This window comes from Hypomesus transpacificus, unplaced genomic scaffold (genome assembly GCF_021917145.1).
Source record: "Hypomesus transpacificus isolate Combined female unplaced genomic scaffold, fHypTra1 scaffold_27, whole genome shotgun sequence".
Classification (NCBI taxonomy): Eukaryota; Metazoa; Chordata; class Actinopteri; order Osmeriformes; family Osmeridae; genus Hypomesus; species Hypomesus transpacificus.
This window is the reverse complement of record NW_025813796.1, coordinates 3,885,877-3,911,142: the sequence shown is the minus strand read 5'-3', so window position 1 is coordinate 3,911,142 and position 25,266 is coordinate 3,885,877. Positions and strand designations below refer to the sequence as shown.

General features: G+C 44.1%; 2 protein-coding genes across 2 annotated transcripts in view; one reads left to right on the top strand and one right to left on the bottom strand.

The window, feature by feature from the left end:
• The first annotated feature begins 681 nt into the window (after window positions 1–681).
• LOC124463065 lies at window positions 682–3,146 on the top strand. Its single transcript, XM_047014772.1, has 2 exons — window positions 682–2,151; window positions 2,581–3,146. Exon 1 carries the CDS (start codon window positions 686–688, stop codon window positions 2,147–2,149), a length of 1,464 nt encoding a protein of 487 aa, XP_046870728.1. The 5' UTR covers window positions 682–685; the 3' UTR covers window positions 2,150–2,151; window positions 2,581–3,146.
• A 12,731-nt stretch (window positions 3,147–15,877) lies between these two features.
• auh (AU RNA binding protein/enoyl-CoA hydratase) overlaps window positions 15,878–25,266 on the bottom strand; it is a 37,441-nt gene continuing 28,052 nt past the window's right edge. Inside the window, exons 8-10 of the mRNA XM_047014776.1 lie at window positions 17,416–17,466; window positions 16,850–16,897; window positions 15,878–16,536 (exon numbers count right to left, since the gene is read on the bottom strand). Of these exons, the coding sequence (XP_046870732.1) occupies window positions 16,459–16,536; window positions 16,850–16,897; window positions 17,416–17,466 (177 nt within the window). The 3' untranslated portion in view covers window positions 15,878–16,458. The remainder of the gene's footprint in view (window positions 16,537–16,849; window positions 16,898–17,415; window positions 17,467–25,266) is intronic.

Below are 25,266 nucleotides of genomic sequence, written 5' to 3'. Positions count from 1 at the left end.
AATGGGACAGTATCCACTCCTGAACATGGGCCCTGAGGAAGGAAAAGTAACAGGGCAACTACAGGGAGATTTCACTTTCAGTCTGAACAAAGCACCTGAAATCCACATTAGGCAAGCGCCTGAACTACCAGTCAAGTCAGGACAGCTGGTCGAAACTGACATGGGAAAAGAGGACGGGAAAACAACATGTGATAGTGAACGGTCCCAGGATAGTCGAGACAGAAGGGAGTACCAAGAGAAAGCGGCAGCCAAAGCAGAAGTGGCGCACCTGGCTGATAAACTGAATTACCAGGAAGAGGCAATAAAAGAATCCGATCAAGAGGGGTGGATATGGAGCCAACTTAAGAGAGCTGAATCACTGAGACAACGTGACCATCGAGACATCCGACAGGAGGAGGGCGAGGAAATTTATCAAACACCTCCGAAACTAGAATCACTATATCTCTCATCAGGGGCACGGCCTAAACAAAAAAGCAGAGGGCAACCATCGGAGAAGTGGGCCCACCTAACACGGACATGTGAAGACTGGGAGCAGTCATTACGTAGGATGGATGACGAAATAACCAACCTGACGACAAAATTACGAGTCCACAGAGAAAAAACACCCACGCCCAGGCCAACGCCTTATGACAGACCCAACAAGGATCCCCACAGCGCATGGCAACAGACCAACGACAGAGGGGCAATGCACTTAAGTCTGGAAGGGACCATAACTCCACAAGACAGAAGAGCTGCGGAAGTGGAGAAGGCTTCAGTCGACAGTCCACCGCCCAGACGACACCCACAGGAAGAGCAACAGCGGCGCTGGGTGAGAGATGGAGGAAGACTGGGGAGAAGATCCAGCCAAATGGACCACCCAGCCGAAGGGGGAATAGAAGACCTAGACGCACCAACCTCACTGTGCCCCCTGGTGGTGAAAGGAGCTGGACAAAATCCCATGTACGTGCCATGGTCATTCATGGACATGATCGGCCTAGCAGGGAGACTACCCACACTCACGGATGGAGCAAATAAATGGATAACAGCACTGGAAGAGAGCACAGCAGGGGTGACTCTGGCTCTGGGAGATATAAAGGCTCTACTGATGCATACTGCCGGAAAACAAATAACAGAAGAAATCTTCCAGGGTGCACAACTGCCAATAGTGGTGTCCGGAAACCAAGTGGACGGTGTAGGGTTCGGAGGTCATCGCAACCAAGTATGGGCAGAGCTAAGGAAACACTACCCAGAGAAGATGGATCCCTCCAAGCTGGAGGGCGAAATGCTGAAAGACGACGAGTGTCCATCCAAGTTTCTGCATGTTTTCCAACGCAGATGGAGAGATGAGACAGGGAGTGCCTGGAACACGAACAACACCACACAGAGACTGTTTATGCTAATGGTGAAGAAGGCAATGCCACTGGAAGTACAGAAGTGTCTGGACGGTGTGGTGGGTTTGATGAAAATGGACTGGCCACTGTTCTCAGAACACATTGTCCATCACGTTGATAATAGCAGGAAAGATAAGCGGGAGGCGGAAGAACTAAACAAGCAACTTGTCAACAAGCTAGCGCAACTGCAGCTGGGAGAACTGTGTAAGCTGAACAAAGACAAAGCCAAGACACAAGCCCCGGTTATAACAACACCACCCCAGGCTCCCGAGAACCCGACACTCCAGGCCCCAGTGATGTTCCAGCCACCACCCAAGCCACCTGTTGCAACAGGACCAGTACAGGCAGCAATAGTTAACCCTACAGCTCTGCCACCAATCCATGTGCACATTGGACCCCCAGATGGCATCTATCGATCCTGGAAGGGAAAAGGTGGACCTATGCAGCGAGGTGGGAACTCCCAGGGGGGAGGAGGACAAGGCCCACCCCCACAGCAGTATGGACAAGCTCAGTCTAACCCCAACCAGTATGGACAAGCACAGTCCAACCCCAATCAGTATAGACAAGGCCCACCCCCACAGCATTACGGACAAGCACAGTCCAACCCCAATCAGTATGGACAAACACAGTCCAACCCCAATCAGAACGGACAAGCGCAGTCCTACCCCAATCGCACTGACAATCAACAAGCTAATGTGTGCTGGGGATGTAAACAACCAGGACATATCAAAAGAGACTGTCCATCACAGTCTTGGGGACCAGCAGCGGACTGGCAATAGAGGTGTTATGTTGGACCAACTGGCTACTGGGGTGTGGACCCAAATGCACGACTCCACTGAAGGTCAAGTTGACTGGTTTATTGAATTGAGGTGAAGGAGAGCTAAGGAGATCCGGTGGGGCAGGCAGGTGTGGCAGGCAGGCTGATGAACCGGAGGATGTGGTCTGTAGCAGGCAGAGAGGAAACAAGGTTTAGGACGGACTAGATATAGTACCATGTACGGGGAGCCGATACTACCTTCTGGACGAAGCGTTGAACTGGCGATGAGTGACAGGAAAACCGGGGTTGAAATACTGTGGTGCTGATGAGGGGATGGGTTGCAGGTGTGTCAATTACACAGGAGGAATGGAGTATGGCATGAAACCTGGAGCCGGCACAGAAATCCAGAAAACAGAAATCCCGGCCCGGATTAGGCCGGGGACATAACAAGAGGTGCCCGGAGAAGCCTGAGGGGGAAACAATAATGTCACCAGTTATCTCACTACAACCACGAGAAGAACCCACCATACCAGTTACAGTGCAAGGACGAGAACATGCCTTCATGGTAGACACCGGAGCGACGTATTCATGCATTGGAAAAAACGGCTTCAATCTCCCCCTCTCCAGTTCATCCATCCGAACTGTAGGCTTTTCTGGGAAAACACAAGTAATACCACTTACGGAGCCACTCACGATGCAAATTGAAGGAAAAACTATTGTAGCGCCTCTACTGTACTCCGCACACACTCCCATCAATCTATTAGGAAGAGACATTCTCTGCATACTAAAAGCCAACATTGTGTGTACTCAACGCGGCCTGCAAATAGAGTTCCATGAAGGTCCCTCAGCAAACCAGATGATGCCAGTGATGGTTGGAAAGGAACTCCAAAATGGCTTAAGTCCATTAACGAATGTAACAGCACAAGATCATCACAGCCGGACACCACCGCTAGCGTACTGGCTACAATTGGCCCCACAATAATCTTCACTAATCCAATTATGGGAAGAATGGGAACCGTGGGTCCAACCTTTGGTAGGGAAACCAAGACCACAACAGATGCCGCTCCACTGCACTCTTCTATATGACGAACATCAAAACTACACAGACTATGCCGACTGCTGGATGGAGCTGATCAATAAAAAACAATACTCCATCATCAGCCAGGATATTTTTGTAGGCCCTGAAGGAGCAGCCGCAGCCGTAACACTCCCACCAGAATTACGAGAATGGTATCATGTACAGAACTCAGCCCCGCATGTCCCATTGATGACAACCGAAGGACATCGATCTAGTGAGTTAGGACCAATGATAAAAGCAGCTTTACAAGTGTTAGACTGGAGGCCCACCAATAATAAGTACTTACACATATCTCCTGATGCCCGGTTTCATAGAATTTCAGCGAGAAATTACAACGTAGGGACAGCTGAGATAGTGGTTGTAAATGTAAAGACACCATCACATCAATGCCCATTGTCGGAACATGAAGCTGTGTTAGGACAGGTGCCCCCATCCCTATGGTCAAAACATAAGATGGATGTGGGTTTTATACGGGCAGCAGACCCCATACACATAAAAGTGAAGAAGGGAGCAAGATTACCATACCAGAGGCAGTACCCACTCCGACAACACGCCATAGACGGGATTAGACCCACGATTAGGGGTTTAGTGGATGCGGGAGTCTTAATAGAGACAAAAAGTTCCTGTAATACACCCATCTTTCCAATAAAGAAGCCACATTCTAATGATTATCGGTTAGTACATGATCTGCGGGCTATTAACTCCATTGTGGACGTTCCAAAGGCAATTGTTCCCGATCCACATACAATACTTTCTAACATACCCCCAGGTACCAAATGGTACACCGTCATCGATCTGTGCTCTGCCTTTTTCTCAGTTCCCCTACACACTGATTCACAGTACCTGTTTGCTTTCACCTTTGAAGGCAAACAAATGACTTATACTCGGTTACCCCAGGGATTCCTGGACAGCCCAGCTGTGTTTAATCGAGTGTTGGCCCAGGATCTGCAGAACCTGCACGTCACTAGTACCGTCTTGCAATATGTAGATGATATCCTTATTTGCAGTAGTTCAAAGGAGCAGTGTGAGAGAGACTCTGTCACCGTGTTAAACCAGCTGGCAGAAGGCGGTCATAAGGTCAGTAGAGATAAGTTGCAGTTCTGTCAGACGACAGTTGATTATTTGGGGAGACGACTTAGTGGGGATAAGAGGCAGATAGCTCTGTCACAGATAGAGGCCATAGCCAGAGCTCCGAAACCACAGACGGTAGGGCAAATGCTCACCTTGTTGGGAATGGCGGGATACAGTAGACCATGGATTTGTGACTATGCCCTCAAATCAGCGCCTCTGCGGGCCCTTATTAGGGCTGCGGGGCAGACCAGTAATGCTGCTGCTCTGCAGTGGACCGAGGAGGCGGAGGGCGCTTTCTTGGCCCTTAAAAGTGACATGCAATCCGCCCCCGCCTTTGGCAATCCGGATTACTCAAAACCATTTTACCTATATGTTGCAGAACGGTCTGGATATGCTACTGCTGTGTTGTTGCAGGACACGCCCATTGGGAAACAACCGTTAGCCTATTACAGTACAAAACTGGATAATGTAGAGGCAGGACTCCCACCCTGCTACCAGGGACTGGCAGCCGCTGTCTTTGCTGTCAAGAAGGCATCATCACTAACCATGGGACCCCCAGTCACGTTATATACGTCCCATCAACTGTATGCCTTACTCACAAGTCCCCGGTTTGTGTTAACACAGGCCAGACGGACTGGCTACGAGGTGATACTGTCTGCACCAGAGCTCACCATTCAAAGGTGCAGCATAGTAAACCCAGCAACTAAGATGGTGTTACCTGTAGATGGGACACCACATGATTGTGTTCATGTAACTGATGTATTTATGCGGGCACGCGACGACTTGCACAATGAGCCCATCGTAGCAGACCTCACATTGTTTGTGGATGGATCTTGCTTTAGGGATGCTGTAGGTAACCATGCAGGTTACAGCGTGGTGCAGCTTAAGGATGACAGCACATTTGAGATACTCCAAACTGTAAAAGTGGACCAACCATGTTCAGCCCAATTGGCTGAGATCAAGGCTCTTACAGCTGCATGTCAGGTGGCGTCGGGTAAGAGTCTTAATGTTTATACTGACTCTGCATATGCATATGGTGTGTGTCACGTGTATGGTAACATATGGAAACAGAGAGGTTTCCGTCGAGCGGATGGTACAACTATCAGTCACGGAAGGCCCATTTCGCACCTTTTAGAAGCTATGCACGTTCCAATGGCCTTGGCCATTATTAAGTGCCCAGCCCACCAAAAGACAGATACTCTCATAGCCAAGGGTAACAATATGGCCGATGAGGCGGCCAGACAGGCAGCGACAGGGGCAGTAATGGGACCCGTACAGATAGCTGAGGACCCTGCCCCTCTTACCACGTTGTCTTCCCTTGTGTTAGCACAGGACGGAGTCAGTCCCCAGGAAAAGGACATGTGGGTGAGACGGGGGGCGATACAAACCACTCAAGACGGACCGCACAAAGGTCTATGGAGGAGCTGTCAGGGACATTTTGTCCTACCTAGTTCGTTGTTACGCTTTGCTGTTAGGAATGCGCATGGCGGCGACCATGGCGCAAGGTGGGAGACTATACGTCGTCTTCAGGCCGTATGGTGGTCCCCATACTTAGCAGCCACAGTTGATAGAGTGTTACACGAATGTGTGGTATGTGCACATTATAATGTTAGGAAAACACTTTCTGCCCCCATATCACACATCCCAACACCTGATGGACCATTTCGACATTTGATGATCGATTATGTTGACATGACGCAACGCATAGGAAGGCTGAAATACATCTTGGTAGTAATATGTCGATTCAGCAGATGGGTAGAGGCGGTACCAACTGCAGGTCCAGACTCCCGATCAGTAGCAACATTTTTGTGTAGAGAGATCTTTCCGAGATTCGGAATCCCGGATAGCATAAGCTCAGACAATGGACCGCACTTTGTGGCTGAAACTTTTAAATTGGCATTGAAAATGCTAGGTATTAGACAAAGGTTTGGCTGTGTTTACCATCCCCAGTCACAAGGGACAGTCGAGAGGGCCAACGGTATCTTGAAAGCTAAGTTAGCAAAGATCATGGCCGATGGTAAGTTAAACTGGGTACAAGCTTTACCGCTGGCACTAATGGCAATGCGCTCAAGTACTAACCGCATGACATTTCTAACACCGCATGAGATGGCAACTGGAAGACCGCTTCCAGTTCCTTATTTGAGAGGACCCATTGCGGGTCCTCCCCTAGAAAAATTGGAAAGGGAGCTGCAAAGCTACCTACTACATTTAACACAAATACATAAGGAAGTGTTCTCACAGGTAAAAGGTGCTACAGAGCAAAGGGAAGCAGAGATCCCAGAGAACCTGCAGACGGTTGAGCCTGGAGATTGGGTCTACGTGAAGGTATTCAAACGAAAGTGGAACGAGCCCAGACGGGAGGGTCCCTTCAGAGTCCGTCTAACGACCCACACAGCTCTAAAAGTCGACGGTAAGAAGTTTTGGTACCATTTAAATCACTGCTGCAGAGCAGAAGATCCAGAACAGACTGAGGCGATTAGGAATGAAGCAGCTCTACCGGAGACAACAGGGGCAGGTGTCACCGCCCCGCAGGGACTCCAGGATGGGGATGGACACTCCTCCCCGCAGGGACTCAGACGATCTCACAGACTGGTCCAGCAGAGAGTCACAAACAACAGCAACATTGTCAGCAGCTGCTCGCCAGTTAAGGGAGTACCAAAGCGAGGGTCAACGGGCAGTTAAGAATGTATCAAGGCGTGAAATCACCTTGAGACATGAGGAAAGAAACCCAGATTGTGCAGCCATGATACAGCTAGGGATAGGGATGATGCTTATAGGGACAGCCATAGTGTTGGCAGGTAGTTTGATGTGAATGCTAGCACGCCCGAAACCCACCATGTATCCCCAACCTAACTCAACTCAACAGGTTTTACCCACCCCATATCACCAATATGACCCAACGCCACAACGGGAAGTGCCCATTAATGACTCAAAAACATCTAGGGATGATATACAGATGGCAAAATGTGCATTAGCTGTAGGAGTTATGGCAGCCAACCTAGGGTATATAACATTAGCAGAGGAAGTTAACTTAACATACACCAATCCACCCAACCGACACGTGATAATAACAACCGGCCCCAGTAATGTACTAATCTACAGCCATTCCCCGAACCAAAGGTGCAGGAACAAAGGAATGACAAAAATAACTATAAAATGCTTGAAAACTCAATGTATTGATTTAAACACCAAACAAACAATGAATGCCCGGAGAGCCTGGAATATGATCAAAATATACTCCGTTACCCGTCGAGTCAAACGCAGCCAGGACATAGTTAAATCGATAAGAACGGGGCAACTCAATTCTAACTTGTTCTACAAATGGCTGAAGTACTCAGCTCGGCAAGTAAGTCAGGAAACCTGTGTAGCATGTTACAATGCAAAAAAGATTCCACAGGTCAGGCCCATCCCAGGCAGTGCATTGGGGTCCTGTGCGGATTTAGACCAGTGCTTTGCTTACTGTACATAACATGGCGAATAGAAAATACCAAAGTATGAGTATGGATGAGACGGTCTGTCCGCGCAAACTAGATGAAACGCTAAAAGAGGTCGACTATAGTGCGCCACCCCTGGTTAAGATCCCGCCAACTCATTTTTCCATTTTGTATAGTAAGGGGTACGGAAATAGAGGATGTGATTAAACGCTACGCTTTAACAGACTCCAAAGGATTAGTGAGTTGTAAACAGGAAGTATTTGGCAGACGGTGCGCCACGGCAAACACGGCTACAATAAAGTGCGAACAGCTGGTATTAGACGGTGAATACATTACCCATAAAATAGAATCCACAGATACTGAACAATATCGCATACCTAGTTACGCAGAAGGAACAGTACCATTGGGAGATATATTTTGGTTGTGCGAAGGGGACGAAAGTCTTAAAATTAGGTTAGAGCCGGGATGGGAGGGTATCTGCACCCCAGTTATGCTAACTGGAAAAGTAACAGTGTTAGTACCGCAAAGCCAAGTACAAAACAAACAAAAAAGAGACACACAAACTCAGTGGAAGACAGGTGACACGGTATACATCTCTTACGACCAAATACCGGTCGGAACGCCCACTGAACATATGGCCATAAGTAATGACTGGATAATCTCAGGACGTATAGCAGGCTCATTGCCCTTTTTCGGTCAGGTAATAAATGCTCAATACATAGCACGTAACAGCAGATGGATAAATTACTTATGGTACAACCAACAACGATTCATGAACTACACAATAACTGCCCTAGAAGGAGTAAAAGAACAACTACATGCCACCTCGCTGATGGCCATGCAAAATAGGTTTATCATTGAAACCATACTAGCAGAAGATCAGGGAGTTTGCGATCTCATTGGTGAAGAATGCTGTACCGTCATTCCCATGCACACCGGGGATGGGGGGAATCTTACTAAAGCTCTGATTAATCTAAAAGAACTAAGACAGGAGCATGTAATACATTCCAATTGGAAGACGGGAACAAATGCGTTATGGAGCTGGTTGACAAATTTAACGTGGCCTAAATTACTGAGGGGGATAGCGATGGCCGTGGCAATGATTGTGATAATAGTGGTAGTAGCTGCGTGCTGCATATTGCCATTGGTAGCGCGACTGATAAAAAAGATGGCAGGAGTAATAACTGGACAGTTTCCCGTACAAGTATATCCGAAAGGAGAGGAAAGTGATGAATCACTGTATATGGTTCCCACTAACAACCAACTCGATTTAGAGATTTACACAGAAATGAAGGATTTAGGGGAGTCACCAAAATTCAAGTACAAATCTAACCTGTATGAGCTAAACCATGGGGAGTTTGGCAAATACTAATCTTGTGTTATGTCACTAGATGAACACGGCAGACGACCCCAACCAGAAGAATGACCAAGGCAACCCAACACCCGGCAGACGCCAACTTCATCCATGCCATCCCCAACAAGTCAGAAACCCCCAACTCCAGGTCTAGATTTACGTCAGTTAGTGTCCCCAGTTTCATCTGTACCAGATACCCCAGAGAGTCCACCCCCACTGACCCCTAGAGATGTAGACATGCGTCCCCCAATCCCCATACCAGTGTGTAGAATTATCGCTGTAAGAGAAGAAATTCAGGTTCCCAGCGACCCCAGACAAAGGAAGTGGCAGATCCAGCCCATAGACCTGCCTCCCCCTCAGGTAGACGAGTTACAGCTGCTGCAGGATCATCCACTCGTTGACCTTGGTCCTCTGATCGCACTGGACCAAGGCGTGGGGTGGCCAATCGATTTCAGTCTATCAGGACCATCATCCAGTGACCAACCACCATCATCCAGCGGCCAACCACCACCTCCAGGAGACCAGACCAGACCAGGTGGAGCGGAGGGCCCAACGGCGGGGGAATCCACGGACGACGCGGACGAGGGCCCCGATGACGAGACGGATGACGACGCTGACGACGAAATGATGATAGCCGGTTCCTGGACCACTGAGGCCATACAACGGATCGGAGACATGTCACTGGCTAAGTTTAGGAGCCTCCAGCAACGTGTGTCCCGAAGGATTAGACAACGTCTCGCTACTGCTAGAAAGCGCGGGCAATCACTGCAGCGGTGGAGAGTCCGCCGCCAGGAAGACACTCGTCAGAAGGACGAGTGTCTGGCAGTTCAGCACCATAATCGGGTGCTGATTCGCGAGAATGAGGAGCTCAGAGAGACGATGGACAGATTGCAGCGGGTGTGGGGAACCTCTCAACGCATTTACCCGCCAAACCCGCCACCACGTGAATAGTACGACGAGGGGTAATTGGACTCGTTCTCCATCACCACGAAGAACAAGTCACAATTGATTCAATGTTATGGACACCATACAACATTACCTTATAGTCTACCTCAGGTTTATGGATATCATACCACATTACCTCACTGCATGTCTTCAAACTGATTTTTGTTGTGTTGTTGTCAATGTATTGTTTGTTTTTGGTTTGCTGACCCTGCAGTAATGTTGTGTTGATGTCATTGTTTTGGTTGTTAGCCTCGCATACTGCAGGGGGACATTTTTAAATGTTGCATGACCACGTTGCTTACTAGCCCATCATATAACCACTAGTCATTGGGTGGGAAATGGTAGTAAATCTTCATGTGGCAACGAACACCTATATCTCATATGTCACGACCACTGGCTGGGGTGATATGTATAATCAACGTATATTCATACACTATGTATTTTATACTCTTCCTTTCTTACCATTTTTTATCTTACACTTACGAGACGGACCAATTTTGTATAAGTAATCAGGACCTCAGTGCCAAGCTTCCGAAGTGTGGATGGTGGATGAGCGGGAAAGTACAGTATGACAACTAGCGATGACTCAGTTTGTCTTATATACTTAGGTAGAGGCTGGAACAGATACTCATGTCGCATTATGAGCATAGTTTGCCCTGATGTCCTGCGCCATGTGCATCATTGGGGCTACGGGGAGTTTCCATCACCCATAACCCTTTTACTTCACTCCCCTGCTATGTGTTGCTATAAGCTGATAGCTTATGCGAGTATTGGGCGATAGGAAGACCACCAGGCCACCAAGGTAAAGCTTCGCACATGATGACATTTATGCACAAGATGAAAATTGATAATGCATAGGTCTGCATTACTGTTTATTACCTCAACTGCATAATGGAAGAGAATGGTCTTGTTATCAGTTGTGTTTTACGAGCTGACAGTATTCTCACATTTACATGTCCATATCATCTTTATGTAACTACTACTGTTTTATTTGATAGTTGTAATCTCATCCCATCATTAGTAACGATGGGACTTTGCAAGTCCCAAAGGGGGAATTGATGAAGAGAATTACGTCACCCTGCTGAAAATGATGGAGATGGGTTACATTTATGGAACTATCTAATTGAAAAGTGAATGTCTCAATTATTCCTTATATTATACTCTAAGTTGTATTATGGGAAATGTGATGCTAAGCTCTGACTGAGTAAAAACAATAGAGGTGTGAAACGTTGGTTTTAGCAAAGGAAGATAGGAAAGTACCACTCTAAGGAATGCAGAGGCCTAGCCGTAAATTAGAACGTACACATAAGGCCAAGCTGCAGGAAAACTCCTCCAAACCAAGATAAGTGTGCACCCAACACGAGCCAGGACATGGTCAGATTTATGCAAGGACAGAGGTGCCAACGTGACCCAGCTTCTGTAATCAGAAACCCTAGTATAGGGGCCAATTGGGTGACAAAGCGTAGAAATGGTCATCAACAGAAAGGTACCAATAATGTGAGGATGCATAATGTATCTGTGACCAACTGTATTGTACCAATAGCAAAAAATGACACAAATAATAGGCAGAAAATACAGTATAAAAGGGACTGTCCGGAGAGAAACGGACAGTCTGCTCTTGGGAGCTTACTCACTTGGATACCTTTTTTACCTTTTTTTTTTTGTGTTGGAATAAACCTTTGCATCAATACTCTGAGTTTCAGTGCATCTGTTGGGACTTAGCCTGATTTTTGACTGGTTTGGACTTAGAATAATTTGCAACGTTGGGACTTAGCCTGATTTTTGACGGGTCAACACTTGGAATACTTTTCATAGTTTGGACTTAGTTTATTTTTCACTTGTCTACACTTGGAATACTTTTCAACCTTTGGACTTAGTTTATTTGTGACTTGTACGGACTTAGGATTTTCCGCACTTCGACACTCTGATTTATTTTCACTATACACGGGAACTGGAATAATTATTTATGACAGCGTGAGGCGGCTGAACAAAAAAATCAGTGATGGCAATATAATTGAACCCTCCAGCAGTTCTTGGGCTGCCCCAGCCATCCTAATCCGAAAGGAGGACACGTGGCGTTTCTGTGTGGACTATCGGATATTGAACGCCATGTCTCGCGAAGACTTCTACCCTTTGCCCCATATTGACGAGGCTCTGGACTGTATCGTTGGGTCACGGTGGTTCAGCTCACTTGATATCCAGAGTGGTTATTGGCAGACACATTCGGCGCCTGAAGTCAAGACTAAGGCGGAATCCCAATACTCCCCCTTACCCCTTACCCCTAGCCCTTAGTTTACCCCTAGCCCTTGGCCCTCGAAACTGAGGGGTAAGGGCTACATATCCCTAAGACATTGGACGCCTCTTGGTTACAGGTACGTCATCTAGCACGTATCGATATCTCCAAAGCAAGTAGTGTTATGCACTGATATTAAACAGCACATAACACTTTATTGTCCAATTGACCAACAGTCTGTATCCTCAGGCTGTGAGGTTTCTGAACAGTGCCGCCCTTCCCCCCTTTCTGCCTCCCTCTCATCGAGAGTAAACACACCCACCAATACCATAACAATGAACTAGACTTTGCATTGTTGCACAAATGACAAAATACTCCACATTTCTTGACTGTACCGCCCTTGTTAATGTTCCTGTTAGGTCGTCTATGCTGTTAAAGCCCTTCATGATGCTGCTTATGATTGAAGATTGTCACTGTTTAGAACACATGTCTTGTGCTAAGGTTTACACAGGGGTTATTTATGAGAAGTTTAATGGAGGGATGTTGCACCTTTGTATTGCATTTTCTATGTCAAAACTATGCAGTGTTTGAATGCTCTTAACATAATTTTGTTGTTTTTCTATGACAATGACAAATAAATATTTAATTGAATTCAAGACACCAGAATTGTTGTATTTTATACATAACCCACTCTGATTCTCGACCATCTTGTTATGAAACAAGCTAGCCTACATCACTTCTTCTCTTCTTCTTCTTGCTCTAATTTAATGTCGAGCCGTAACCTACATTCACTTCTGCAGGAAAATATTGATTATTTTGTTCCGGTCCATGGTTATGTCAGATAAAATGAGGGTCCTGGAACTGCGGTCCTAGAACTGCGGTCCTGAAACTCCGGTCCTGAAACTGCGGTCCTGAAATGCAGCTCTCCGGCTCTGCAGGTACATGCTACATTCCTGGCAGACATTCCCCTGAACCAGTGTGTAGTATACTGGCTACCCATCAACGCCCGTATCAGATTCAAGACCCTGGTACTGACCTTCCGAACAGTGAACGGGACTGCACCCGACTACATCAAGTCTCTCCTGCAATCTTACACCCCCACCCGTCACCTACGGTCTTCCTCAGACAACCGCCTGGTGGTCCCACCGCTCAACACTGCCAGGTCCCAACACAAGCTCTTCTCCTGCCTGGCCCCCCAATGGTGGAACCAGCTCCCCACCTCCATCAGGGACACCGACTGTCTCCCCACCTTCAAGAAAAGGCTCAAGACGCACTTGTTCCGGGAGTACAACGGCACTTAGGAATGCTTGGCTAGACCTGTTGTTAATTTCCTCCAGGACCACAATGACTCTTATTGAGTGACTCGTTGCTCTTGTAGGTTAGTTATAACGAAGTTAAGTCTTGTACTCGCTGTGAAATATTTTACTATTGATTGTTCTTCCACAGGTACAGTCCTGCACTTTTTGTGGTTCATGTTGTTTTAATTTGTAAACTTGTATAACTGCATGCTCTTATGGGTCTTCCCTTTTGGCACTTGTTTAGTTTTTTCACAATGTATGCTTCATGTTTTGGCTGCTTGCAAAGTTTAGGACTACCTCGTTGTTATGATCAGTGACCTATGCTCTTTTGTAAAGCTCTCTCTTGGAAGTCGCTTTGGATAAAAGCGTCTGCTAAATGCATAAATGTAAATGTGTCTGCTTCTTAATCGGACTTGTACCATCAGCCAGTACAAATAAAAATAAGATTAACTAAAATAGAATATTTTGCAGCGAATACAACAGTTTAAATCAGTAACCACTAACCAACAAGAGCAACAAGTCTCTAATCAAGAGTCATTGTGACCCTTGAGGAAACTAGCATTGGGTTTAGCAAACCATTCCTAAGTACCGTTGTATTCCCAAATCTGAGGCTACTTTCATTTACTCCACTCACTCTACTTATTCAACATTCTCTTGCTCCCTGCGCTTATCTTCTCTTTCTCGTTCCTCATCTTCCTCCCTGTCTGTTTAACCGTTCTATCCTGAAATACGTTTTTAACTGTTTTACATTGTACTGAAAATAAGTCAATTATAGCCTATCCCAAAGTAGATACTATTAATAAATGCAATCCTTGTTGAAATTAATAAACACAACAACAGGGGACATAAACCTCCTTTAAATTGCTTGAGTGGCTGTCCCAGTTTACCAGTAACACCTTATCCCACTTTACCAATAGTCTACTGGTAAACTGGGACAGAGACTAAATGGCTTTCAACACAAACATATACAATTATTTTAATACATTTCAAGATTTCCTGCCACACTTTTACTTCTTACCAACATGTGTGTGGTAACTACAAATCCTAAACCAAGTTTTAACAATATTTGATTCACATTGCTGTCATTTAACTTTTCTTAGATTTTTGAGATTATGGTGTTGAAAAGACGCATGCCACTCCCTCAAAAGTAACAACAAAATCACGGAACCCCACCAATTTAGCCCTTTACCCTCCAAGGATGAACTCCGTAATGAGTTTTGATCATTTAAGTATTTACACATGAAGACATAGAAGATCACGATTAAGTGTCCCACTTACCCTTTGTCCAACTTTACCTGTATTCACTAATTGATCCCCTACGTTTTTCATGCTATAATCTGTTCTTATACCCACATAGTTCTCTTAGACAAAATCTCTCCTGAGATGTGTCCAAACCTGGTGACCAACTACAAGAAACATCTGACCTTTGTGATTGCCAACAAGGGTTTTGCCACCAAGTACTAAGTCATGTTTTGCAGAGGGGTTAAATACTTATTTCACTCATTAAAATGCAAATCAATTTATACAAGTTTTGACATGCATTTTTCTGAATTTTTGTTGATATCATTCTCTCTCTCACTGTTCAAATAAACCTACCATTAAAATTATAGCCTGTTATTTATTTATTTGTCAGTGGGCAAACGTACAAACTCAGCAGGGGATCAAATATTTTTTTCCCTCACTAAGTTCAAAGAAAGCAATACAGGCACTACTCATTAAACTGTAAAACTATGTTCTTAACAACAGGATATTCAGATAATTGGTTATTGAGAAAATAAAATAGGACTTTTGATTTCATTTAAATCTTCTAATAGATTATGGTTTGTTTACTTATGTTTTTGGTTAAAGGCAGGGTAGACAATGTTATTGAGAAACACCTTTTGTAATAAAAATATAACTTCACATCCTGATAGTAACGTATATTAGTAAATTAAAGCAATCCAATATCTGTGGGTATCGCAGAACTGTTATAAACACGAATAATCATTAAGGTCAGACCGGCACTAATGAATTGATGGTATTCGGACCAAATGCAATGATTGGACCGGCTACTTGTCTGTCTGTTTACATACGTCCCAGCAGTCGTCAGGCAGTGCATTCATGTGTTTTGGGGAGTAGTTTTTAAGGGAGTGGGTGGGATATTTTGGTTTGAATCCTTTCGAACTCTTAACTAAACTTGCTAGGTTTGCCAAACATGCCTTTCCTGACTTTAAGATACACTTCCAGGATGCTATTTAGAAGAAAGGTTTCAAAGCTCCACATCTGATCTAACAATACGTTTCCTATAAAAATGTATATAATGTTGTGTGTGAGAAGATGAGAAGTACAAAGCCAGTATTTGAGTTGGGGACAATACTTTTATTGTGATTGCTCTACAAATGTTACCCCTTGGGATTAACTTTCTTCTCAAATAAAAAAGTTAACTTAGATGTCCATTGCATTCAACATGCATTTGGCTTTTTTATTATTTGTCATGAAATTAAGTTGTAAAATTGACTAAAACAAGGCTGACCAAAAAAGGTTTTTACGCTTTGTGGCCATTTCTTGATTATTCTTGTTAGTATAAACAGTTAGTTGACATGATGATTAGTTACATTGAACATAAATCATTCACTGTGAATCATAGAAGAAAACAATGTTTTCAGTACATGGAAGACAAACAACTTTGCAGCCAAGGACAGGCCACTTAGAAACTTGAACAATTACACATGCAAAATTCAGATAATCAGTTTGCTCAGCATAAATCATTTTACTTCCCAATGTAGTGTTCAGTCCGTTTTACAATCCGTGCAAATGACCATAAACCTCTACGTAGTAAGCTCCAGTTCTACGGAGGGCATGGGCTATATCACCATTACTGGGAATCTGACAGAAGCAGAGGAAGGCTGTGGCTTGTGATTACTTTTGATTTGCCAGCGTTACTCTCCCTTGAAGCGAGGAGTGCGCTTTTCCTTGAAGGCGGTGAGGCCCTCCAGCCTGTCCTTGGTTGGTATCACCTTGGAAACAACAAAAGATGTGTTCAAAAAAGGAAAATGTGACATTCTATATTTTGTCATCCAGCTCACGTTGGTTGTTGTTTATTGTCCCGATTGTGTTGGATTCCTGATATGCTGTATAATAGAGCCCTCAGCAAAGGGCTCATTGCCTAGTAAAGTGACTACACTTTGTGCTTGTAAACTGTATACAGCATGTGACATATGTAATTGTCTTCTACAACACAAGTATAAAGGTAATTATTCAATGTCAACAAAATAATCTGTTGTTGAAACAAACTTATTTTTTTATTCTATATTTGGCCCATCAACATACCTGGGCATAGCATGCCTCTTCAATAGCTAATCCTGTAGCTAAATCCACCTGAAGAAAAGGACATACATACTTTGATGGGTGCACCAGAATACACCAGTTAACTTTCATTTTCATTACTAGCAACAACAAAAAAATACAATAAAAAAAATATGGGTGAGTGCATGTAACAACTGCCTACAACATAAAATTATTAAGATTAAATACCTTGTTCATACTTGATACTTGTTATTAGAGAGATTTACTAGAAACTTTGACCTCTAAGTTAATGGTGAGGTTGTTCATCAAATTCTATAAGGTTTCTCAGATTCCAGTTTGAAGAGTCAGACAGTGACTAAAGGGAAAGATTTCTTCTTTACGACAGACCCTAGACTTGTAATTCCTCAAATGCCCCAATATTTGGCATCATTTAACGGCAGACATAAGAAATGCATCAATTATCTAGTAAGTGTGTTAACTTCAGGACAAATTATGAATGTGTGAATCATCACAGGTATGTTATTTCCTGTAAGGGGCTGGAGAGTAGATGTTGGAGAGGAAGCCTTGTATGAGCTTGGTAGGAATCTTACCTCTATACCCTGATTGATAGCCAACTTTGCCATCCTAATGGCGATAGGGCCCTGAAAACAAAACAACACGTCACAGCATTTAATGTCACAGCATCACAGTACAGAACAAAATACAAATTAAGACAACATTAGGTTTAGGTCTGCTCATGAACTTAATGCACAATATCTGCATTGATGTTTTACAGTAATTTAAAACTAGGGATACAGCGAAATTACGGCAGACGAAGATTTTGGCCTAAAGAGAAAACAGCACTGAGGTGAAAATATATGCCGCCCTTTGTGCTCAGTTTTCACTTGTTCAATCTAATCATTATCATGAGACCCTAGTAAAGTTTCAGGTTGGATATTCGACAGATATTCCCCATTCGGTATTGTGTTTTTTTGTCAAATATGTCCATTACTCCTAGAACGCTCAAAAGTGTTTCCAGGTAACCCAATAATGATGACACAATTCAAGCTTTGGCTTGTCCGTTTTCACCTCACATCTTTTTTTATATTTTGTTTTTAAATTAAAATGTCATTAAAACTTAAAACATTTAATTTGATAAAAACGTTCATTTTAACTTGGTCATGTGACTTACTAACCTCAAACTATTTTCAGACTATCTGTATGAGTACAAAATTCAAAACAGTGGCGGCTGGTGACCAAAGAAAAATGGGTAGGACAGGAGGAAAACCGTACCCACTGCGTCATGTTATTTTACACTATTTGGCTACTTTTCTATAATTTCTTATATTCAAGTTATGCTATGTTCTTATGTTCAAATGTAGCAATAATTCAACTAGCAACCTAATGAAAATGTACTATACAACTAAGGTAAGGTAATGCACCCGAAGTTTATCCCCATCTTCCATAAGGAACAAATATCATATTATCATATATCATGGGCCTATTACAACACAAAGGATATACACCCATATATATACACATATATATAAATATATAATATTTTCTGTGGAGTTTCAGCAGTCCAGATCCTTTCCTTTGCTGCGTAATCCAAACTGTGGAATGTCTTTTACAACAAAAAAATGTTTTAAATCATCAAGTGGTTCTTCCCCATCCAACTCTTGCATCCATGCCTCTCTGTGACCCCCTCACTCAAGCTGCAATACTTGCCTCGTTAGCACGCATTCTAGCCACGCTCCTTCAGGGCTACCACAACAAGCTAACTACAAGCTAGCTACTTCTCAATAAAAAAAGGGAAACGTAAATAAAAAAAAAGTGGTTCACAATTTGCATTTATCATTTATCTTTTCTAATATAGTATTGTATTTATCGCTAAAAATGGCCTGGGAGTTTCTGTCATAGATCGGCCCACCCCCCCCCCCCCCCCCCCAGGACGAATACATCTTGTGCCGCCCCCTACCCCACCGGCCGCCCCGAGAGTACACTTAATGAGTGGCACGAGCTATAGTAACACTTCAATGTAGGTATAGTTAGGGTTACACTAATTGAATATGCGGAACTCTTAGCTACTATCAGATGCTTATACGTATAACTACACAGCCTTAAGGATTGAATGTCAGCAGAGAAAAACCACACAATAAAGAAACTGGAATCAGAGGGTAGAATTTGTATGAACAATATAACAAATTAACAGAACAGTACATATGATGGGGTGTGAACATCAGTGGTATCAGTAGTGTTGCATGCTGGGTGTGTGATTGTTTGTGTGTGTAGGGGTGTTGAAGGTGCATAACAAAACTATAAGTTACGTAACAGAACCTAAACTAACTCTAACGGTGCATTAAGGTCAAATAGTAATAAAAAACTATATTAGTATACTACATGAGTAGTTTTTGCAACAGCTCACTCTTTTCTGCAACACGTACTACGATTTTCTCACTGTCCAGCATCCGCAAAACATCTGTCTGAGTAGACATCAACATAAAAGCCTCCAGGTGCTGTTGAGAGAGTGAGCTCCTGAAGCTGTTTTTTTATGTATTTCAGCGTCGAAAAGCTTTGCTCACATTCTACCTGTGTGACAGAGAGGGTGAGCAGGAACTTGTATGCAAGGCCTATGATGTGGTATGCATCTGTCAGGACGTTGTACTGCTTCAGAACAACTCGGTAGCAACAGATACCAGTGGACAGTCCTTGCAAGATGAGCACTTTTTGTATACTATCTCTGCCTCATCTTCAGCATCTTCCGGCCCGGATTCTGTTGTCTTGGTTGTGTACTCATGCCTTCAGCCTATCCCACTGTTGTGCCAGACTTTTGAGTTCGCTTTGTAACTCGGCCTCTGTTGCTCTGTCATCAAATGGTAGCAAACACTTGCTCAACTCTTGGAGTGCTGCCTCTGGGAAACTTTTGCCGTAAGATGTAACCTGGCTGTAAGATGGCGTAAGATGATGCCGAGACAGGGCGCCGTAGCAAGAGCTCTCCTGGGTGCTGTCTGTTTCATGTTTGTTTTTGTCTTTGATGCATTTGCCACTTTAATTTATGGCCGTGAGACACTTCTGAGGATCCGTGAGGTCTGTTTTTGGTCTGTCATTGGCCAATACTGGACTGAGGTGTGCTGATTTCGATGCGTGCCCCACTCGAGGCAAACAAGGCCAGGAGTCGGGCCGCGGAAGTCGGGAGCAGAGCGAAAGGACTGGGCGGAGGTATCGCTACATACGCCGTAGAGCTGAGCCCCTGAGTGGGGACGCTACAGGCTATCAGCGGCGGAAGCGCAAACACCGAGGGAAGCGAGGAAGGCTGTTTGTGAAGCTGCGCAGCCGCCAGTCGAGGATCCCGCTGCCGTCCATCTACCTGGCGAATGTCCAGTCACTGCCGAACAAGATGGACGACCTGCTGAGCCGCATCAAGACCCAGCGCGAGGCTCGGGACTGCTCCGTACTGCCTGACAGAGACGTGGCTACACAGCGGCGTGCTGGATTCTTCTTTCCAGCCGCCGGGCTTCTCTGTCCATCGCTTGGACAGGGTGAAAGAGCGTACTGGAAAATCGAAGGGTGGAGGTGTGTTTTTTTAAATTAACAACCTTTGGTGCACGGATTGTGTCATTGTGAACAAAACTTGCAACGTTAACTTGGAATGTCTTATTTTGAAATGCCGCCCCTTTTTTCTCCCACGGGAGTTTTCGGTGATGTTCCTGTGTGGAGTTTACATACATCCACGGGCAGACATTTCTGTTGCCTTGGGTGAATTAAGTGACATTGTACACAAATTTGAGAATTCCAAGGTTAATGCTGTGGCTATAGTAGCTGGTGATTTTAACAAATGTAATTTTAAAATTGCCTTTCCCAACTACTATCAGCATGTCAAACATCCAACTAGGGGAGCGCACATCCTGGATCACTGTTACAGTAATGTAAAATCTGCTTATAAATCCAGTCTCAGACCAGCCTTTGGAAAATCCGATCACTCCTCTGTGTTACTTCTTCCTACATATATACAGAGGAGTAAACAATCAAATCCTTCGTCATGTATTGTTCAGTGCTGGACGAAGGAGAGTGAAGTGAAACTACAAGGATGCTTTGATGCTACTGATTGGTCTGTGTTCCATTCAGAAAACTTGGATGAGTATTGTGATGCAGTGGCTGGGTACATTGACTTTTGCATTGATTGCTGTGTTCCAAGAAAGGTAATAAAACGGCATGCTAGTTAGAACCCGTGGTACAATGCGGATGTGAATAGGAAAATGCAACAGTGGGCCGTGGCTTTTAAATCTGGTAACGCCGCTGCTTATAAGCTGTCCAGATATTCTCTGGAGTGGTCCATAAAAGCTGCTAAACAAGCTTATGGAGCTAAGATAGAGGGTCATTTCATTGAGGGGGACCCACGACGCATGTGGCAAGGGTTAAATTATATCACTGCTTGGAAACCTAAAAGAGGATCTATCACTAATGTTGATCCATCCTTGCCAAACAAACTAAATGAGTTTTATTGTCGCTTTGAAATCGGAAATGTTGAACCTGTTGTTTTTCCTGCTTGTAATAAGCAGAGTTTTAACATCATTCAAGAGGATGTCCAGAGGGTTTTGGCCAGGACGAAGGTTAGGAAGGCACCTGGACCGGATTGTATTCCTCCTCGTGTCTTTAAACTGTGCTCCAAGCAACTTGCTCCTGTTCTGACAGATCTTTTCAACATTACATTTACATTTATTCATTTAGCAGACGCTTTTATCCAAAGCGACTTCCAAGAGAGAGTTTTACAAAGTGCATAGGTCACTGTAAATAACAACAAGATAGCCCCAAAGCATTGCGGGTAGTCAAAACAAGCGCACAACCCAAAAATAAGTGCCAAAGGGAAAAACCATAAGAGCATGTAGTTAAGCAAGTTACAATTTAAACAACATGAATCTGTAAGTGCAAGTGTACCTGTAGAAAAACAAGCAACAGTAAAATAAAATAAAAATATAAGATTAACTAAAAATAGAATACAACAGTTTAAATCAGCTACCACTAACCAACAAGAGCAACAAGTCTCTAAGCAAGAGTCATTGTGATCCTTGAGGAAACTAGCATTGGGTTCAGCAAACCATTCCTAAGTACCGTTGTACTCCCTGAACAAGTGCGTCTTGAGCCTTCTCTTGAAGGTGGAGAGACAGTCTGTGTCTGTGATGGAGGTGGGGAGTTGATTCCACCACTGGGGGGCTAGGCAGGAGAGCTTGTGTTGGGACCAGGCAGTCTTGAGCGGTGGGACCACCAGGCGGTTGTCTGAAGAAGACCGTTGGTGGCGGGTGGGGGTGTAAGGCTGCAGGAGAGACTTGATGTAGTCGGGTGCAGTCCCTTTCACTGCTCGGAAGGTCAGTACCAGGGTCTTGAATCTGATGCGGGCCGTGATGGGTAGCCAGTGGAGGGAGATGAGGAGCAGGGTAACGTGGGAGCGTCTGGGTAGATTGTAGACCTAAACATGTCACTGAAGAAGTGCACTGTTCCAGCTAGCTTTAAAAGATAAATTATAATTCCAGTGCCCAAGAAGACACCTGTGACGTGTCTGAATGACTATCGGCCAGTGGCCCTCACATCTGTCCTGATGAAAACCTTTGAGCGGTTGGTGTTGGATTTTATCAGAGATCAAATCCCTGTGTCTGTGGAGCCACTACAATTTGCATACAGGAAAAACAGAAGTGTTGAGGACGCCATTTTTTTTGCTTTAAACTGTCTATAAGCATCTAGATGCACATAAATCATATGCTAGAATGCTATTTATAGACTACAGTTCATCTTTTAACTCAATGGTCCCAACAAAGCTCATTCATAATTGAAATGTCTTGGACTTGATGATGCCATTTGTAAATAGATTTTTTATTTTTTTGACTTGTCGACCACAAAGGGTCAAAATCAATGGTTGTATCTCAGATGAGCTGTATGTTAGCACTGGTTCACCGCTGGGGTGTATTCTGAGCCCCCGGCTGTTTACATTGTATACTCATGACCTCGCAGCATCTCATGATAATAATGTCATAATCAAATACGCCGTTGATACAACTATCATTGGGCTGATCAGCTCAAACGATGAATCTCATTATCGCGAGGAGGTGGAGAATGTTGTTCAATGGAGTAATGAAAACAACTTGCTTTTGAACACTTCAAAAATGTGTGAACTTGTTATTGATTTTTGTCACAATAGGATTCAGTTACCTATTACTATTCATGATTCTGCTGTGCAGATTATTGAGAAATGTAAATTTTTGGGTGTGACTCTTTCTCATGATTTGAATTGGAGCTCTAATACGACTAATATTGCTAAGAAAGCGAGACAGCGCCTTTTCTTTTTACGTAGGCTTCGAGAAATAACTAAAAATACTACGATTTTATTGAATTTTCACTATTGTGTAATTGAGAGTGTCCTAACCAGTTGTATTACTGTGTGGTTTGGTAATCTCAATCAAAAAAAGGAGAAGGCTTTGAATAAAGTGGTTCGTTCAGCCAGCAGAATTATTGGCTGCACTTTTCCGCTCCTGGGGCCTCGTATAAAGAATTGCGCAGCTTTCATACCAGAAGAAAATGTGTCCTGTTTGGCGGCCTGTCATCGGGTATTAGTGACAAAAGAAAGTCGGCAGAGTGGAAAACTGTCACTATTTGCGCCCTTTCTTGTTTTTAACCTGCAGCACTTTGAGATTTAGCTAAATGTAAAGTGCACTACAAATAAAATTATCATTATTATTATAGGGCCATCAATGCTGTGGGTTCAGAGAACCGGACCATGGCAGAAATTAAGAAGAAATGGTCCGATACAAAACTTAAAATGAAGAAACGAGTGGTGGCGCATCGTAACAGCATGATTTTGTTGTTCGTTTGACAGCCTCAAGTTTAACAGAAGTTATTAAGTGGTGGCGGTATAAACAGAAGGCTATATAGCATTTCCTGTTTTGGCATTTTGATGTGATCATCCACATTAATGATCAAACTTTTATTTTTATGTTTTTTGAATAGTCAACGTCATAAACGTACTAGTGGAAACTTTATTTTGTAATGTTTGGTGAGTCTCTGCACTTTTCAGTTAGAATTCGCCATTTTACAGAGCCAGACAAGACTATGCGGACGGTCCGCACAGTCTCACGTCTGCTCAAAAGTTTCCGTGACGGCCCGCACATTCTCACGTCAAGTAAATCTTTATACATCACAAAGTGTGCGTGAGAACCAGCATACGCAAGCTTTTTGTGCATACGCAACGTTTATACATGAGGCCCCTGGAGTTCACATATAAAGCTAGACTATTGAATTGAGATTTACAACTGGCTAATGATGCCTCAGGCCATCCAGCAGGGGCTTTCTTTGAGATGTTTCCCTCAGGGAGAAGGTATCGTTCTGCCAAATGTTCTACTGATCGCCATTTACACAGTTTCTTTCCACAAGCTGTGATTGCTTTGAACAAAGCATCTTAAACTAGGCACTTTAAATTAATTCATGTATGGATTTCATTGTACAGCATTTTTATATTGAGCATTTTTTATATTGAGGTTTCATGTGGCTTTGTTTGTCAGTTTTTATGTTGTGTCCGCTGATGTGTTGACTTTGCACTTTGAGCTAGTTGCACATTTACACTGCAAATGGCTAATAAAGTAAATTTGAATCTGAAGTTTTTCGGGTCCAGAAGTGCCAGATCAGCATACAAAGTGCCATTCTTCAGGAAACGCTGGTGCATGCTTCCTGCGACTGTGTCCATGATTCGATTCTGGACCTCGATCTTGTAAGATGTTTCGGCATCAGTTACAGACTCATCTCGGGACATCTCTCCAGGCATGGATTTCTTCCTTCTTCCCTGTTTCTGTGGCAGAGTGGTCTCCACCTCCAGATCAGTCTCCTCACTCTGCTCCTGTAGTGTATTGTTGGCCCACTGGACAAATTTGTCGGCCGCTGTCTTGACACTCTATCCTTCAGCTCTGCTTCTGCAGCCGCAACCATCCGATGAGCTGTCAGGATGTCCATTCACTTGTCTGAAGGTAATTTGAGACTGGTGACGTGACCTGGAAAATTTGCAGGAAAATCTGAGCTGTTAGTATAGTCTCATACTTCAGAAGCTGGTTGATATATATCCCTTTGCATTTACTCGTGCCGTGGCATTGATGTTTTCTCCATCTTGAATGGCTGAGAGGACTGGTTTTCCAAAAGAGCCAAACACCTTTGTCACAGCTGCATCGTTGGACCACCTCTCCTTGGTTGCTCTCCTTTTCCCAGATATTCATCCTCTGGTAGGACTCTCTGAAGAAGACAGCAATGTTGTTCAACAGGGAAAAAAAAGAGCCACTTGCCAGTACACACTGTGTTGTGTCTGACAGCACAAGGTTTAGGATGTGTGAATAGCACAACACATGGATTTGAGTCGGGCACTTTTCGGAGAGCAGTCCAGAGAAGCCTTTATATTGGCCTTGCATATTGGAGGCCCCATCAGTGGAATT

What these genes read in the sequence shown, in the direction of transcription:
- LOC124463065 (XM_047014772.1), top strand. Translation starts at nt 686, where the DNA reads ATGCACTTAAGTCTGGAAGGGACCATAACTCCACAAGACAGAAGAGCT.